The sequence below is a fragment of the Hyperoodon ampullatus genome (assembly GCF_949752795.1).
Source record: "Hyperoodon ampullatus genome assembly, chromosome: 8".
NCBI classification, from domain to species: Eukaryota; Metazoa; Chordata; class Mammalia; order Artiodactyla; family Ziphiidae; genus Hyperoodon; species Hyperoodon ampullatus.
The window spans coordinates 33432858-33451197 of NC_136921.1; the positions used below are offsets into that span (position 1 = coordinate 33432858).

General features: G+C 37.8%; 1 protein-coding gene across 1 annotated transcript in view; it reads left to right on the plus strand.

Annotated features, from left to right (window-relative positions):
• Window positions 1–18340, plus strand: part of RAPH1 (Ras association (RalGDS/AF-6) and pleckstrin homology domains 1) — a gene marked incomplete at its 3' end in the record, with an annotated part of 84590 nt that overhangs the window by 35317 nt on the left and 30933 nt on the right. Inside the window, exons 3-5 of the mRNA XM_079710405.1 lie at window positions 1305–1410; window positions 2215–2720; window positions 14486–14566. Coding sequence (XP_079566531.1) covers window positions 1305–1410; window positions 2215–2720; window positions 14486–14566 — 693 coding nt within the window. The remainder of the gene's footprint in view (window positions 1–1304; window positions 1411–2214; window positions 2721–14485; window positions 14567–18340) is intronic.

Here is an 18340-nt window from a genome sequence, read left to right on the forward strand (position 1 = left end):
TCCTTCAGATGATAGCTTTAAAAACTGGATGGACACTATCTAAATGGATTCAATTGAAACAAATGAGTAAAGAAGATAGCATTCTAATCTAATTCCATGATTCTACAAATAGACTATTCAGCATTCTTTTTCATTTGAAATCTATTTGATAATTATAAAGAGAAATTAAAATTTTAAAAGACTAATCGTAATATTTACAAGTTTATTTAAATAGACACTAAATAACTATTGACCCTTTCCCTGAATTTCTCTGTTGTAAACACCTTATCTTCCTTATTGTAGAAAGGTTGGAGAGAAAAAAAGTGTCATTTAAAAAGATGGTGAGTTGGGACTTCCCTGGTGGTCCAGTGGTAAAGAATCCACCTTAACAGTGTGGAGGATGCGGGTTTGATCCCTGGTCAGTGAACTGAGATCCCACATGCCACGGGGTAACTAAGCCTGCGTGCCACAACTGCTGGGCTCACGTGCCTCAACTGGAGAAGAGAAAACCTGCATGCCACAACTAGGGAGAAGCCTGCATGCCGCAACAAAAGATCCTGCATGCTTCAGTGAAGATCCCGCATGCCACAGCTAAGACCCGATGCAGCCAAAAATAAATAAAATAAATAAATAAATAATTTAAAAATCTTAAAAATAAAAAAGTAAAAAGGTGGTGAGTTAACTTACAAGACACCCTACCCTGAAGTTCAGTGTGATTGTAGACTTAATCACAGGCAGTATAGCTGGTTACAGTTTGCCCTCACCTTAGTAGAGCTTGCAAAGAACAAGGATATTCCATCATTGTTTGAAGTTGTAGCCATTAAGATCTATTAAGATCTTGGGTCTCATAATTTTGAGTCCAGAATTGTGCCTTATCTTCAGGGTAATTCATTCCAAGAATGAGGCTCTGTTGGACCAAAAACAAATTCCTTTGAGGAGAGAGAAAACAGAATTCTCTGCATTATTCCTTTTTATTTCTTATCTTACCATGCCCATATTCATGTACCTAGCTTATTTTATACTGAATTTATGTAAAACGAGCTCAGTCACTATACTTGATGTATTCAGTATTTGGAAAGATATTTACTCCAAACTGTAACTATCTCAAGTGCCTTAAGTAAGCATATATCTAAAAATTGAGGAAACTATAAGCAAAATGATATGAAAACCAGTAATATTTTTCCTTAAGGCTATTACTTAGAAGAACTTTGGTTGTATTAACTATTATATGACAGTTCACTTAATCATAAAAAAAACTTTATTCATCTTTTTAGTATAATTGAAGCCTGAATTTAATATGACTTATTAAACTTTGTTTTTTAAAGAGTTTGGATTCTGACAAGCCCACGGAACCAATAAAAAGATCTCCTCTTCGCCAGGAAACAAACATGGCCAATTTTTCTTATCGTTTCTCCATATACAACTTGAATGGTAAGATGTAATTGGAAATAAAATGTAAAACAGTGTATTAAGTTATATAATGTGGAAATAATGCAGTAACAATCACAAATAGCTCAATATAAAAACCATATATGCATAACTTGAGTTCTTATATTTCTTGATTTGTACATTTTATTACTAATTCAAATCATCACAGAAAAAAACAAACTGGAACATAACTAAAATAGTTTTCTAGTTGAGTTATTAATAATTGACAAAGTACATACTCAGGTAGAATCCTACAACAAACTTAATTGCATTGTTGTATTTTCACTGGAATAAAGTCCAGTGAAAGTGAAATTACTTGTTATTAATTTAAAACCAGCCCCTCTGGCCTTTACTTAATGAACTCTACCTAGTCAGCTTTTAGTTCTTGGAACTGACATTTCAATCTGTAATTTTTTTAGGGCTTACCATTTCTCTTTTTATGCCCTCAGATCTTTAGGTGTTAACATCTCCACCAGGCCAATGGTCATATTAACAACTTAGAGCCTCTGGTAAAACATTGCATGGGGGGTGTGGTTAAAACCATGGAACATACAATTTTTCCATTATTTTTATCTTTCAACTCATAATTTTATTCTCCTCTGATTACTACAAATCTTAAAAGATGGACTCTTTGCTTCTAAAATTTTCTCTTGGAATTTAAAACAAAAAACTGTTAGAAATCCTGTATTTGATAGGCATTAGGCCCAATAGGATGAATTTTTTTGCTTTTCCCCTGGCATTTATAATAGAATGTATAAATTCTAATTCATTGTGTTCTGGAAACATCATGCATGTTGCTCATTGCAGAAGCTCTGAATCAGGGAGAAACCGTGGATCTGGATGCCCTAATGGCCGATCTTTGCTCAATAGAGCAGGAGCTCAGCAGTATTGGTGCAGGAAATAGTAAGCGTCAAATCACAGAAACAAAAGCCACTCAGAAGTTACCTGCTAGCCGACATACATCAAAACATGGCACCTTGAAAGGACTGTCTTCTTCGTCTAATAGGATAACTAAACCGTCTCATGCCAACTACTCCCTGGATGACATCACTGCACAGTTAGAACAGGCCTCCTTGAGCATGGATGAGGCTGCTCAGCAGTCTGTACTAGAAGATACTAAGTCCTTAGTAACTAATCAGCACAGGAGAACAGCATCAGCGGGCACAGTGAGTGATGCTGAAGTACGCTCTATTAGTAACTCCTCTCGTTCAAGCATCACTTCTGCAGCCTCTAGCATGGACTCTTTGGATATTGATAAAGTAACACGCCCTCAAGAACTGGATTTGACACATCAGGGGCAGCCAATTACTGAGGTAAGTGGATGGAACTTTCTTCCCTGGTATTTCAGTATTAAAATAAGGAAGAAATTATATTTTTGAAATGCAGTTCTAATCAACTTTCCTGCTTTGTCTACATTTAAAGTTTGTCAAGAATACCTCTGAGCTAAGCTTTAAAAACAGACTACAGAATATATTACCAGATATAGCAGTGTCATAAAGATGATTAAGAAGAGATTTAGTTTCTTCAGTTTTATTCATGTAACTATTTGAAGTCCTTAAATTAATGTCAGTTGTATCACATGATTAAAAAACTTGAAATATAATTTATATTTAATGATATTTTGTAAAGTTATGATAGCTATTAAGCTGATAATAATTGCTTTCTAATATGTGTTTATTACAGAATAACCATTTGAGAAAATGACTCATATCCCCATTATAATTCTCCCAGATTCTAGCTCTCAGGGTTTACTCCATTTTATTGTCAAAGAGTCGGTGTGATGTAGTGAAAAGAGCCACTGGGCTTGGAATTGGAAAACTTGGTTCCAAGTGTTTCACTACCCATCAGACCTACAGGAGTTATTCAATCTTTGTGAACTTCAATTTCTCATAAGTAAAGTGGAGCTAATAGTACATGGTCTACCTTCCTCATACGGTGGTTCAGAGAATCAGAGGTGATATAATATGCACGAACAGATTCTAAAAGATGAAGTTTTTCTGGATGTGATGGGGTGAGGGTAAGGAATGGATCTGTGATAAAATAAGTTTAGTAAAAGCTGAGCTTGATGAAGGTGAATTCTTTATTGAGTTTTTTTCATCAAGGAGAAGGCAATTTTGTTATAAGGTAGCAGCAAGAAAGAAGAAAACCTATGGGGCAGAATAAAGCCAGCCTTCCATTCAGTTTATATATATAGTGCTCTCTAATACAGGGTAAAATAATTTATATTAATCAATACTAAGGTAAAATCTTACAAAACATTGTTTAAGGAACCGCAGAGAAATTCATAATTTACACCTGTCACTCAACATTATTGATTTTTCCCCCCATTGATTTAATTCATTAGGTTAATTTCCATCAGTCAGTAACTCTTGGTATCCACTAGTACTTTGTTCTAGGCACTGTGGAGCACAAAAGAAGCATGCATCATGGTAGTTTGGAGATAAATTTAAGTTTTATTGCTTGTAAAGAAAGTTAGCAAATTACATCAAAGAGTAAACTTTCATTTATTTAAAATGAAACTTTTCTAAGCAGTATATATTCTATAGAGAACTTGAAAACTTATTTCTACCTTGTGATACCTGGGCGTTATATTTAGCACCAGCTACTTAGCATGCATCACTTTTATCTTTTAGACTTACCTGTTGGGATGTGAGCAATATTTTATTAGGGATGAGCTTGCTTGGTTGTTCTGTGTTTTGTATGTTGATATTCCTTCTTTCCAATCAGATTATTTTGAGTTGGGTCAGAATGCATGAGGACAGGTTGTGAACTAATTAAGAATCTTGGTGTGTATGTGTGTGTTTCCATCTGTAAAATACACTCATTATAAAGTTCACTCTGTAAAGTATACTCATTCATTATAAGTAACAATTGAAGAGCAAATAAAGTAAAAAGTGAAGTCTTCTAGCAAACACTTCACACAGTATCTAGTGGTATCCATGGGCAACGATACCAGTGTTCAATGGTATAATATTTAATATAAGACTTTAGTGTAAGGTTTGGTAAGTAAGCCAGCAAAAAGCAGGAAAAGGAGTTAAAAGTCTTCTCTGTCCAGCCTGTTCTTTTGCCTTGCCCACGTGGGTAGAAAAGTGGTTTAACAAATCTGGAACTTGTTTCCATGCACTTTTTTTTGGATCTAGTCTGTTCCAATTCAAACCAAGAAAACTAAGGGAGCCTTGCTAGATCCCAAACCTGTGTATCAAATTACCACCAGACTCAAATACAGTTTTTAAAAAAATACTTTAATTAGTTTTGCACGCATGGAGTTAAAGAGTCATATAGTTCTAGGGACTTCCCTGTTGGCACAGCAGTTAAGAATCCACCTGCCAATGCAGGGGACAGGGTTCAAGCCCTGGTCTGGGAAGATCCCACATGCCGCAGAGCAACTAAGCCTGTGCACCACAACTACTGAGCCTGCGGCGTGCTCCGCAACAAGAGGAGCCACCTCAATGAGAAGCCTGTGCACCACAACGAAGAGTAGCCGCCCTCGCCTCAACTAGTTATTAAAGCCGGCACACAGCAACAAAGACCCAATGCAGCCAAAAAATTTAAAAAATAATAAATAAATAAATTTAAAAAACAGTCATATAGTTCTAAAGAGACTTGTTACCAAAAAAACTTTGCTACACATGCACATACACACTCATGCACCCTGTATTCTGCTTGCAGAGGTAAGTGCTTTCTACTCTTTTAGCTGATTCTTAGTGTATTTAGCTATCATTAAATCTATAACTATATCGCTATTTCTTGATTTTTTTTTTCAGTTGTATGTATTACCTACTGTGTTCTCACTTTGGAAATTAGGATATAGTGCTCCTTAGACAGTTTCCCTCTTTTCTCCCCTCCCATTCCCCCATCCTTCAAATATATTTGGGTTGGGTAACTATTCAGTGTTTATATTATCATGACTGTATACATGCAGTTTACGGCTAAACTGTATATACTTCTATTACATTTCCTTTTGGGGACATCACCTCTTGCTTTTCCTGGAATTAAGAATTGTCTTTAGATTTCAAAATAGCTTTTTGTATGTTTATCACTATTTCTACTCCAAACTTTCTCCCAGTTGATTAAATCTCTTACTTGGTTTGAACAAAATTGGTGTTTATTAATTTCATCTTCTTAAAATTCTTCTTTGTCTTTTGTACTCTTTATTCTAGTATCATTCTTAGGTCTTTTCTCTCAGGTGGGTAAGCTTCTCCAGAGAAGATTCTTCCAGTCCCCTGCATGGAGGGCATATGCTTGGCTGCCAGTGCTTTAGCACTCATTTGGGAAAGAAGGCATGGGATGTGGAGTGGTCCTCAACACAACCTTCCATTTAATCCTTTTAGGTCGAGGCTATTGACATCTGGGCTAGATAATTCTTTGTGGCGGGAGCTATCCTGTGCATTGTAGGATGTTTAGCAGCATCCCTGGCATCTACCCACTAGGTGCCAGTACTACATACATCCCTCCAGTTGTGACAACTAGAAATGTCTCCAGACATTGCTGCGTGTTCCCTGTGAGGCAAAATTGCCCCCATTTGAGAATCACTGTGTAAGTAGAAAAGGTTAATAATAGCAGGTCTGAGCCCTTTTTTTCATGGGAAATGACCTTGGATTTTCCTTCTCCTGGCATTCTTTACTAGACACTTGATTAATGAATATATAATGTATCCAGGTAATATTGTTTATTGTAAATTGATGCTGATTGGTGAGTGCATATATGGATCAGGAAGACTGTGAGTGAACTATATAGAAGCCTGTGAAAAGACACTGAACTTGACTCCTGTTGTGCAATGTGTGACTCTTATAGGTGAGCATGAACATATCCCTCCAGGGGCCCTGGAACCTACACTCATTGGCTGTTAAAATATGCTCCTGGTTCCTGTGGAGCATGAAGTCTCCCTAGGCCAGGGTGATTTCTGTACTTATTCACATGATCTCTTTCTCTTACAGCGGTGGGTCCAAAAAAGACCCCTGGTGGGCTGTATAAAGCCCTTCTGAAGATAGCATGCCTCATGCTAGCATGCTGTCTTTGTCTTTCTGCAGAACTAAATGAACCCGGTGCCAAGCTGTGGTCTTTGGGGTCCTATGAATGAATATCAGTCTGAACCTGAGACTGCTGCTGGTGGCAGGAAAGGAGGAAATCTGGGAATTAACTGCTTTCTTAAACATGCTTTCATCCAGTCCTGCTTTTAGTCCCACCTTCATTCACTTCTGATTCTGGAGTCATTTGAGGTCACAGAATGTAAATTGGGGTGCCCCTCTGCTTTTCTCCAGTGCTGGCTTAGCGTTCAGCTTTCCTTGGGCCTGCTGAGTGGTGTTTTTTTTTTTTTTTTTTTTTTTTTACCACTCAGCCATATGCTTTCTAGCTTCCAAATTTTTGTCATGTCTTCTTATGAGTTTGTCTTTAAAACAGCAGCAACAACCAAACCCTTTATCTTTGTTTTCGTGAGATTTGGGGAGGGATTGGAACTACCTCATTGGCCATTCACAGTCTCCTTTTCATGTCTACTGTCTCTTGACCTTGGAGTGCCCCAAGGGGCAGTCCTCAGACTACCTTTCTATCTGTATCTACTCCTTCTGTGATCTTACACACTGACAACTCCCACATTTTAATACCCTATCATTTATTTAAGGCACATTTTCCCCCCTACATCTTAGTCCCTCTAAAAACAATGGTTCTCAACTGGGAGCTGTTTTGTCCCCCAGAGGACGTTTTTGGTTGTCAGTGATAGAAGGGTGCTCCTGGCATCTGTGGGCAGGGGCCAGGGGTGCTGCTAAAATCCTGCAGTGCACAGGACAGCCTCCACAGCAAACAAGTATCTGACCCAAAATAGTGCCAAGATTGAGGAGCCATGTTCTAAATCAGGTGGCATCGGTCACTCACTGTCAGCAAGATGGCAATTACACTGTGTTGTGTGAAGCTATCTGTTGACAGTTTCTGATAAAGATCAAGAAATACCAGCACTAAATCATCTTAGATTCAAGGGAATACAGGTTTCTTTAGCCAGCGCCTCTCCCCTGAACTCCAGGCTCATGCATCCTATTTCTAATCCATATCTCTGTTTGGTTATTAATAGGTAACTCAGATTTAACTGGTCTAAAACTGAAGCCCTGATTTTTTTCTCCCAAACTTATTCCTCCCGCAGTTTTCTCCACCTCAGTTAATGGCTATTCTGTCCTTCCAGTTCATCAAGCAAAACCCTTGGAGTCTTTATCTCCTTCTCTTTTTTTTTCCCCCACCCTGCTTCCAATCCAGCAGCCAGTTCTGTTGCCTTAACTTCAGATTATATCCAGAATTTGATCACTTCTCACCACCTTCACTGCCACCAAGCCAACCCTGTCTTGATACAGATTTTTGCAATAGCCTCCCGGTTAGTCTTCTGTGTTCACCGTTCCCTTAACAGTCTGTTATCCACATGGCAGCCAGAGTGGTCCTATTAAAGGTAAGTCAGATCTTGCCTCTCCTCCTTTCAAACCCAAAGGCTTTGTATCTTACTCAGTATAAAACCAAAACCCCTACAGTGGCCTGCAGGGCCTTACCAGATCTGCTTTCCTGTTGCCTGCTCCTGTATTCCTTTCTTTCCTCCCTCCCTTACTCTGTCAGCCGTACTGCCTCCCAGTTGTTCATTGCCAGAAGTCAGAGCTTGCCTCAGAGCCTTTTCGCTTGTCCCCCTGCCTGGATGCCCTTCCCTGTGATAGTACCCCTTTGCTACCTTTAGGGATTTGCTCAAATGTCACTTTCCCAGTGAGGCCTTCTGTGATCACCCTGTTTTAAAATTGAACTCCTCTTCCTCTGCCCTGTGATACTTTAAATCTCCCTTTTCTGCTTTATATTTCTCTTTATTTTATCACCATTTAAAATACTATATATTTTACTTTTTAAAAAAATAAATTATTTATGTGTGTATGTATGTATGTATGTTTGGCTGCGTTGGGTCTTCATTGCTGCGTGTAGGCTTTCTCTAGTTGCGGCGAGCAGGGGCTACTCTTCATTGTGGTGTGCGGGCTTCTCATTGCAGTGTCTTCTCTTGTTGTGGAGCACGGGCTCTAGGGGCACGGGCTTCGGTAGTTGTGGCATGCGGGCTCAGTAGTTGTGGCTCGCGGGTTCTAGAGCACAGGCTCAGTAGTTGTGGCGCATGGGCTTAGTTGTTCCACGGCATGTGGGAATCTTCCCAGACCAGGGCTTGAACCCGTGTCCCCTGCATTGGCAGGTGGATTCTTAACTACTGTGCCACCAGGGAAGTCCTTTACTTCTTTTATTTTGCTCATCTGTCTGCTCCCACTTGAATGTGAGCTCCAGGAGGAGAGGAATTTTTGGAAAAATTTCTTTGATTCCTGATGTGTCTTTAGCACCTAGAACATTATTTGACTCGTAAGAAGCAGTCAGATGTTTGAATGAGCATTTAAATATATGCACATGTTCAATCCATCTTTGTCTAGAAGCCTTGCACTCTAAAATTATCAGCAATTATTTTCTTTCAAGATGGTGGACGGAGTGCCATGAGTGAAGTAATATGTAAAAATTCTGATAGTGAAACTTTTTTTTTAGACACCAATAAGTTCTTTAGAGGAAGTAATTATACCTGTTTTAAGAAACCTAGGACAGAATAGTTACTTGCACTGAAGTTTGGTGATACAAATACCAGTTGGAAAAATCAATTTGAGATTGGTACTATTTCATCTTGGGAATGTGGGTATTCAAACTGCCCATTCAAAAATAAATAATTCTGGGCTCCCCTGGTGGCGCAGTGGTTGAGAGTCCGCCTGCCAATGCAGGGGACACGGGTTCATGCCCCGGTCTGGGAAGATCCTACATGGCGCGGAGCGGCTGGGCCTGTGAGCCATGGCCGCTGAGCCTGCGAGTCCGGAGCCTGTGCTCCGCAACGGGAGAGGCCGCAGCAGTGAGAGGCCTGCGTACCACAAAAAATTAATTAATTAATTAATTAATTAATTAATTAATTAATTAATTAATTCTGTGGCTTATCTTTCTGCCTCCTTGCTCTCTGAAGCCAGCAGGGATAGGCACAGTATAATTTCACATCAGGGAGAGTATGTCTTTTTCCCCTCCTTTCTCTTTCTTGACTTTTGTTGAAATACTGTGCTTCCAGGCACTTCACATATGTTTATTTCATTTAAGCCTCCCGCTATCCCTTTGGTATGGGCATTGTTCCAAAGAAGAGATTAAGTAGGTCAAATAACTGGGAAGTCTATATTTGATTTCCAAAACTACAACATTTGCCTCCCAACTTTTATCAATATCTTAAAAATAAAGTGAAGCTGATTATCAAAAATGATTATTCCCTGAATGTTAAAGAATGCTTTAAGCATAAAAATATTTTCCATGGATAAACGTAAAAATGAATTACAGAATAATTTTAGTATTCTTTTTTTTTTTTTTTTTTGCGGTACGCGGGCCTCTCACTGTTGTGGCCTCTCCCGTTGCGGAGCACAGGCTCCGGATGCGCAGGCTCAGCGGCCATGGCTCACGGGCCCAGCCGCTCCGCGGCATGTGGGATCTTCCCGGACCGGGGCACGAACCCGTGTTCCCTGCATTGGCAGGCAGACTCTCAACCACTGCGCCACCAGGGAAGCCCCTAGTTAGTATTCTTATGAAATCCATCAGTAATGTTCACTTGCTAAGTTTTTAAAATTAGAATTCATTGTAGTTGAAGTAAATTAGGGCTCTTTATATCTAAAGCAATGTGAAATAAATATTGCAGCTGACTTGCTGGTACTTTTTATTCACATTAACTGATAAAACAATAATTTTTAATAAGAGCAGTTTTCAAATTTAAATAGTAATTTCATGTTATAAATTTTATATAAAGTAGGGTCTACTGATAAAAAGGTTAGTGCTAAAATATACCTATATGTTTATTTTCTGGTGGGATTTAATGATTCCTCTGAATTTGGAATTTAATGCACAAAAATGTGTTTTTAAAATGAAAATGCTTTTAGAAGCTTTTACTGAAGTTTATGGTAGATTCAAAAAGTTTTGCTGAATCTTTAAGAATATTTGATGATCGTATTATAAATATTTTGATAGGGCCTTCCCTGGTGGCGCAGTGGTTGAGAGTCCGCCTGCCGATGCAGGGGACACGGGTTCGTGCCCCAGTCCGGGAGGATCCCACATGCCGCGGAGCGGTTAGGCCCGTGAGCCATGGCCACTGAGCCTGTGCGTCCGGAGCCTGTGCTCCGCAACGGGAGAGGCCAGAACAGTGAGAGGCCCACGTGCCGCAAACAAACAAACAAATAAATGAATAAATATTTTGATAGGAAAAATTCCCTAAATATCTGAGCTACTAAAACTTTTTAGTGTTATATATTTTTTCCTTATGTATATAGGGTTTTTTAAATGAAATATTTCATGGATACACCATTATAACTTGTGATATGCAACACAGCATATCATAGCTTCAGTGCAATTCCTTTACTTCTTTTACTTTCCCAAACTATTTCAGGAATTAATGTGTGCAGAAATTTTGAGGTATTGGAAAGAAAACAGCAATTGTGTTGTAATATCAGGTAGCATTGGCATTGAAGTCCCAAATTATTCTTAGAAAACAACCTTTTGCTCTGAAATATTAACCAGGTGGGAGCACAGGGCTTTCTGAAACTTTAAGAGGCCTACATATCTAAAAGATTGGGGTTAGTAATTATTACAGCTACATTTCACCTAAAGTTCTAGTGGCTATGTTGCTACATCTCACTGAAATTTATTCATGTGTACCAACTTGGTGTTTAATTCTAGATTTCACTGGCCTAGTGAGATTAATAGAAGGAATAGGTATCAGATGAAAGAAGAACTGAAGATTGATGAAAGCCAGGGGAAAAGCCTGGTCATCATCACTCATAGACACTTTTCAGACACACCACCCAGTCAACACTGGCATATATGCCCTGATGCTTATTGTGTGGGTTTCTTAGAAATATATGCAGTGTTTCCTTGAGGAAGTGAAAACGCATCTTTATTTGGTTTTAAGTCTGTTTTGTTTTTCTTTTCTGTTTTGTTTTGTGTTGGGAGAGCTGGTAAAGGATGTTATACTGGCTATATAATGGCCAGTTACATATCTAGGAGAGGAATAAACGGAAGAGAGGGAAAAAGAGAAAATAATATCAGCTACTATATTGAGTGCTTATTCTGTGTCGGGCATTGTGCTTTACATGCTTAACACACTGAATCTGTACAGTGCCTAGTGGAATAGGTACCATTACCTCCATTTTACAATGAAAGGAACTAAGGCAGAGTGACTAAATAACTTTCCCAAGGGTTTGAACCCAGATAGTCTGGTTATAGAGCTCATACAGCAATACCTTGCTGTTTCATCACAGAATTGAAGGAGGATCAAGACAAGGCTCGACTGGCCAGTGCTTCTCAGATCCAGACCTAGAGACAGAACTACATGGGCAGTAGAAAAAAGGCAAAGAGATTTATGCAGTAACATCCCCATCTTGTGGTGTTTTAGTATATTCCCGAATATATTGTTAAAATTTAACAGCTACAGGCTAGCTCTAATCTAAATGAATTGAGGCTTAAATGAAATTCAGATGATGGCTGGTGGTTTCCCACTTTTGATATAATAGTAATGTAATTATTACTCATTAATGTTTATAGCAACTTTTGGAGATAAATGCTGTCATTACACCATTTTACACATGAGGAAACAAGTTAAATAATAAGCCCAGAGTCACATTGCCAGGAAACGACTGAGCTGGGGCTTGAAACAGGCCCTCCGGCCGCAGGGTCTGGATTCTTAACCATCATGCTATATTTATTTTTAATATTTGCGAAGAGCACATACACATCAGTAAGAGATGATTAACGTTTTATTGAAGCATTAATGTGTGTTCACAAACCTCCGCTTTCTTCCAGTTGTTATCTAAGGTGTGAGCTACCAAAACGAAGTGTTTCATTTTGTAACCATGGTTTTGGTAGAAGGTCATTTCTTGATTATGGTTGGGCTCCTGTGTTCAGATCATTGCTTCTCTATACATCCTCCCCCGACAAGATTCTGGCTCATAAATGGTACTTTGAACACGTTACAGATTCAGTTCAAGAAAGCAGTGATCCATAACTTGCTTTGCAGAGATTTGTGGAGAGTTTTTGAGAGATTGATAGAGAACGTGATAGCTTTATAACAAAAGAAAGTTTTTGAAACTGAGACGGTATGGAGCAAAATTTGTGTGCAGAATTGACCTTCACGTTCACTTCTCTTATGTGTTTTGAGCACAGCTTTTAGATTTATGAAAGCAGTGATGAAGAAAAGATAAAAATTAGATTTGGGAAGATAACTTTTTTGTAGTATTTAAATATTTTATGGAAATGGAACCTATTTAACATTAAATAAATGATTTCTATCATTGCATAATCCCTTTTCATCTTTATTAAGGTAACAACATTTAATCTTTGTTTGCATATGTACTGTTTTCTATTGTCTTTGTTACTTCCCATGTGTATATTCATTTTTGGTAAGGATATGTTGAATTTTAATAATATAATGTTCCATCATACTGTTTAACATGGCATATAGGCAGCCATCTCTTGTTGAACACCTTGGATTGTGATTTTTTTTTTAACCAATCAGTAAGTGTTTAGAAATATGGTGGGAGCTTGTGTGAGATTGAGCCTAGAGAGAATACATATTTTTTAAACTTTTTATTTTGAAATAATGTCAAATTTACAAAAATTTGAAAGAATAGTACAAAGAACTCATGAAACTCTTTACTCATGTTCACTAATTTTTAACGTTTTGCCACACTTTATTATTTTTTATGTATATACATTTTTTTCCTGAACCATTTGAGAGTTGGTTGCATTTATCATGCCTTTTTTAGCCCTTAATACTTAAGTCTTTATTTCCTAAAAATGAGGATAATGGCATTATAGATTTGATAGGCCTCCCATTGATGCAGTGATTGACACAGTGCTATAGGATATGTTGACTGAGAAAATGTATAGAGGGGAAAGCAAAAACAGTCTTGATCTGGCCAAGCAAGTGACATGAAGACCAAGAAGTAATAGTTATTCATACATTCCATAAATATTGGAGCACCTAGACACTGTGTCGGGCTGTAAGGGATAAAACGGTGAACATAATACACAATGTCCTTAGGAGATTATAATTTATTGTCTGAGGAGAGGGGTGTCAATACAGACAACCAAATAAGCAATTTTAGTACAGTGAGGAAAGTACTATAATAGGAAAAACAGAAACCTTGGTTAAAAGGTCATTGATGACTTTGAGAACGAATTACAGAATGCATTACAACTCAAAGGATGAAGACTTTGGAGGAGAAACGTGGATGCTAGATTGCAGGGAATTAAGGGATAAGTGCAAGAGGTACACCGTAGCTGAATTCAAAAGTAAAAAATAATGAAAGTAAAAACTAATCGTTTAACAAGAGGAGGGTGCCCAGAAGAATATTTTTCTGTCCTTCTCAGCCCCAGTAAGCTAGACCAGTAGAGTATCAGAGACTGAGATATTAGAAGGGGAATGAGTGGGATCTAGGACATGGTTAGCTTTGGAGGGGAAAAAAGGGTATTTACTCATATAGAAGTGGAGAGAAGGATGAGAATATGGGTGTAGTTGTAGGACACATTTTAGGGCTGAAGATCCTCATGATAGATGTGATTTTCTTGGAAATGGAAGGAAGTGAGGTCATAGGAAGAGGTTGAAGGATGAAACCAGGCAGTTGCAGAACTTGGAAACTGCTTGTTCCCTCTAAGAACAAGCTTCGAGGGAATGACTTAGACAGAGGAGAAGAGATTAAGAGTACTGCCAAAGAACAGTTAAGGCCCAGTTGGGGTTCCGTATGAATTGGTACTGGACACACTGTTTCTGTGTAGTTCTCCGATAGAGCTCTACCGTCCAGAAGGAGAGTGAGGTTATCCTTAAATTATCAAGCGTTAGGATCATCTGGTTCTTACCTTTTCTATTTTTGCACAGTATAATGAGGTGCATGCAACTTTTCATTACTATTTTGTTTCAGTGATTCATTTCAGTGATCTTTTTCTCTTCCTGCATGATAATGAAAACTGCCCTTTTCCACCTCCTTTACCTATCATGTTCTTCCTTCCTGCATTTTCACAGCATGCTATTTCTCTGAGATGTCCCAGCAAGCAGGCCAAGCATCATACTGACTTCACAGAAGAACAGGCTGAGCTGACACCTGTAAGTTCTGTAAACATGTCCATTGGGACTACTTAAATTTTATCAGCAAAGAGGAATGCATTCTCTAGAACTCCTGATGGTGAAACCTTGTCATATATCTCAGTTTTTTGAACACAAACAAAGCTTAATAAATAAGCAGAAACAAATGAGCAACTGTATGATACAGTACCATTGAATATTAAAACTCATGGTAAGATTATGTTGGTGGTTGTATATCTGGTATAGAGAAATTTTATACCAGAACCTTTTTTATTCTTAAGCTAAGGGCTTCTGTAAATTTCTCAAGCTATTACTAAATTTAGCTGTTCTTCAAAATGGGGATATCAAGTGTAATGACTCTTCTGCACTGATGCTTAACAGAAAACCTAATTTCTTCAGAAATGCATCCTCTGGTCAGTGGTTGACAAACCTGGATGCTTCAGAGCTGCGCTGTTACATACGGTAGCCACTAGCCACATGAGGCTATTAAGCACTTCAAATGTTAATCCAAGTTGAGATGTGCTATAAAGATAAAAACACATACTGGATTTTGAAGACTTAGTATGAAAAAAGAATGTAAAATAAAAGATGCTACTATTAGTTTATTTCATCATTTTCTTTTTACTTTTTTTAAAAAGTGGTTACTAGAAAACTTTAAGTTACATTTGTAGTTCACATTATATTTCCATTAGACAGTGCTGCTTCAGAGTCATCTATGAAGTATTAAAAAAAAAAGAAAAAATCCCTGACCCCCACGCAGTTGAATCAGATTCCCTCTGACCTTCCCTTCTCCCCTCCTTCCCTTCCTCCCTCCCTTCCTTCCTTCCTATCCTTTAAAAATACTGGTAGGAACCCAGTGAATTGATTCCACAACCCACTAATGGGTTATATCCTGCTTAGTGAAAAACACTTCTCCAACCTTACCTTTGGCCCCTCCCCTACATTCTTAAGCATCAGCCACTCATACTGTAATATTTGCATTGTCATCTACTTGTCTCTTCTGCCCAGGCAGTAGTTCTCAGTCCTTTCAGTCCCAATACCCCTATTTTATAACAAATAATTTATAACACTACTTTTACTATCCCAAATGAAATTCATAGATAATATAACTTACCTACATACCTGTTTTTTTTTTTTTTTAGTGAATTTAATGCCCTAACACCTAGTATGAAGGAGAAATAGCCAAAAATAATTTATAATATTATAATGTATCTATTTCAGGTTTTAAATTATTGGCCATTTAAAAACTGTATTAAAAGACACAATGAAATAGTCAAATCCTATACCTATTTATAATTAAGAACTTTGGATTTAAGAAAAGTGAGATCAGAAGTCATTTTTACAGGAAAAACAAAGCAGAAATATGGGTGGACCCAGAATTAAAACATGTTATAGCACATAATAGCAGACAAAACGTTCCTGTATATGGTAATTTTAAAAAGGGAAATAACCTTAAATGAAATAGGGATAATGTGCTGACACAATTTATAGATTGCCAAAGAAAAGAAAACGGTGAAGTACAAAATTCTTTGCAATAAGATGATGCTTATTTATAATTGTAGTGACAAAATTATTCCCTGCCTTGTAGTGTGGGATGAGGTAGTGATAAAATGATTTTTATATTTGACTTTTTACATTACAGATTTCTCATTGTGCTATATTTTAAATAATTCTGAAAGATAGAGTAATTGAAATATTTTAAAATAATCTGTGTTAATGAAACTCAGCGAAATTCCTGCCTTTCATGTCTTTTCATTAATTTAACAGTATCTGGTTCTTAATTCTGTTAAAAGGAATATCAACTCTCTCCTGTCATTTATTTGCATGTGACAGAGTGCACACTGATACTACCAGTTCTCATATTGGCAAATCTTACTTCAAGCTGGGTTTCCATTGGTGAAATGAGTTTCCAACATAATGAATAATTCTTGGTAAATGTTGAACGGGAATTAAGTGCAGGCTTCCCTCAATTTATTTTACATGGTAAATAGCATTCCTGGAAGAGTCACTGAATATCAAAATTATATAGAAATACTTTGTTCTTATGTGTAAAATGGAGTTACTGAGTTCTAAACTCAGATTGTTATCAACAGGAATTCCCATCTATAATAAGGGCATTAAAAATTCATGTGTGATGTGGGACTTGTTATTATATGACATTGTCCCATGCTTGCAGGGCATCTAGCATTTCTGACTTCCCTCCTCATAAATACCAGTAATGCCCCCTCCTCCTCATTGTGATGGCCCAAAATATCCCCAGCTTTTTATGAAATGCCTCCTTGAGGGAAGCACCACCCAAGTTGAGAACCACCGATATCTCCCTTTGCTCCGTCTCTACCCTCCACCCCACCCACAGCTGCCTCCTACTCATCCTCCAGGACTCTAGGCTTTTTCAGAAATACTTTGCTGAGCCCCTGATTTGGGGTTAGACACTGTCTCTACCTCTTACTTGCTTCTGTACCACTTAACATACTGTACTATAGCTGTCAGTTATCTCCCGATTAGACTCTAAACTCTGTGAGAGCAGGGAGTGCCTTTGCATCTCCAGTGCCTGGCATGGTTCCAGGTTCAACGTTGAATAAATAAAAAAAAGGAGGGAAATAGACGAGAGAGAGAAAATGGGCTAATACACCAGTGAAATGGATTAAAAATAGGCTACTGATTTTGTGTTGTTAGTGGCAAATGAAAGAAGATATAAGAAGGCCCTATTTAAATGAAGCTGTGTGCATTTTTGTTACGAGCCACGTGCACCAAGACTGAGGCTGCTTTAACAGTGCGCCCAGAACACTGTGTCTTTCCCTTTTCTCAGTCCTCCACCTGCACACCACTCTCCTCATCCCTCTCGCATCTTTCTCCCGTAACCAGTTCTCGGCCACCAGCACCTCCCTCCTGAGCAATTCTAGAGAACTGTGTGACGGGCGCCAGTAGGGGAAGGAAGATAAGGCATTTATTGAAGGAAGGTGTTAGCTGCTTCTGGTTTCTAGATTTTCATGTTTTTCTGCTACAAATATCTGTAGCTTAGAGGGAACATGGAGCCCTGGCCAGTGGTTAAGCAGTGCACGGCTGAGTGACTGTCCCAAACACAAAGGGGTTTATGATCTTGTTCAGCTACTGCTTGTAGTCTCATTTTTTTAGATGTGGCATTTTTGGGGGTCACCAACCATAATGATTATCCTCTTTTTATTTTAAGGTATTTAAACCTTTCAGTATTTTAAAATCAGTAACTTCTACTTCTGGGTCTTTAAACAAATACAGTTAGATAATATTGTTTCTTACTGATCAGATATAGATTTTTTTAGTGATTTGAAGTCTTGAGGTGATTTGAGTTTGAAGACTGATTGAGTAAATTTTGTAAGATCTTTTTTTAAGTTTAAACTTGAATTTAATGTCTAGAATTATATTTACCAAAGAATAGTTTGTTTCAATGGCCTCAAGCAGACTTTTTTTTTAATTTGAAAAATAATTATCTGAATATAGATATTCTACTCATTTGGGGGATCTTTATCTGAGAAAGTAACTTTTATGAGCAAGATAAATAGGACTAGATTTTCAAGAAATTATTTTCTATATGTTCTACATAATTACATAAGAATATGTTTTTCCCATTATATATGAAAAATGAATGGGAATAAGAGCAATGAAAGTTATAGTTGCTCTTTTTAATTGTCCTCAGTTTTCTTCCTGTTCTTAGCTGATTGCTAACCTCAAATTAAATTGAATTTTCAGAAATTTCTGCTTACCTGGCGTTTTTATAGGTGAGCCAACTAATCTTTACCTTCAGGGGATTATACCATC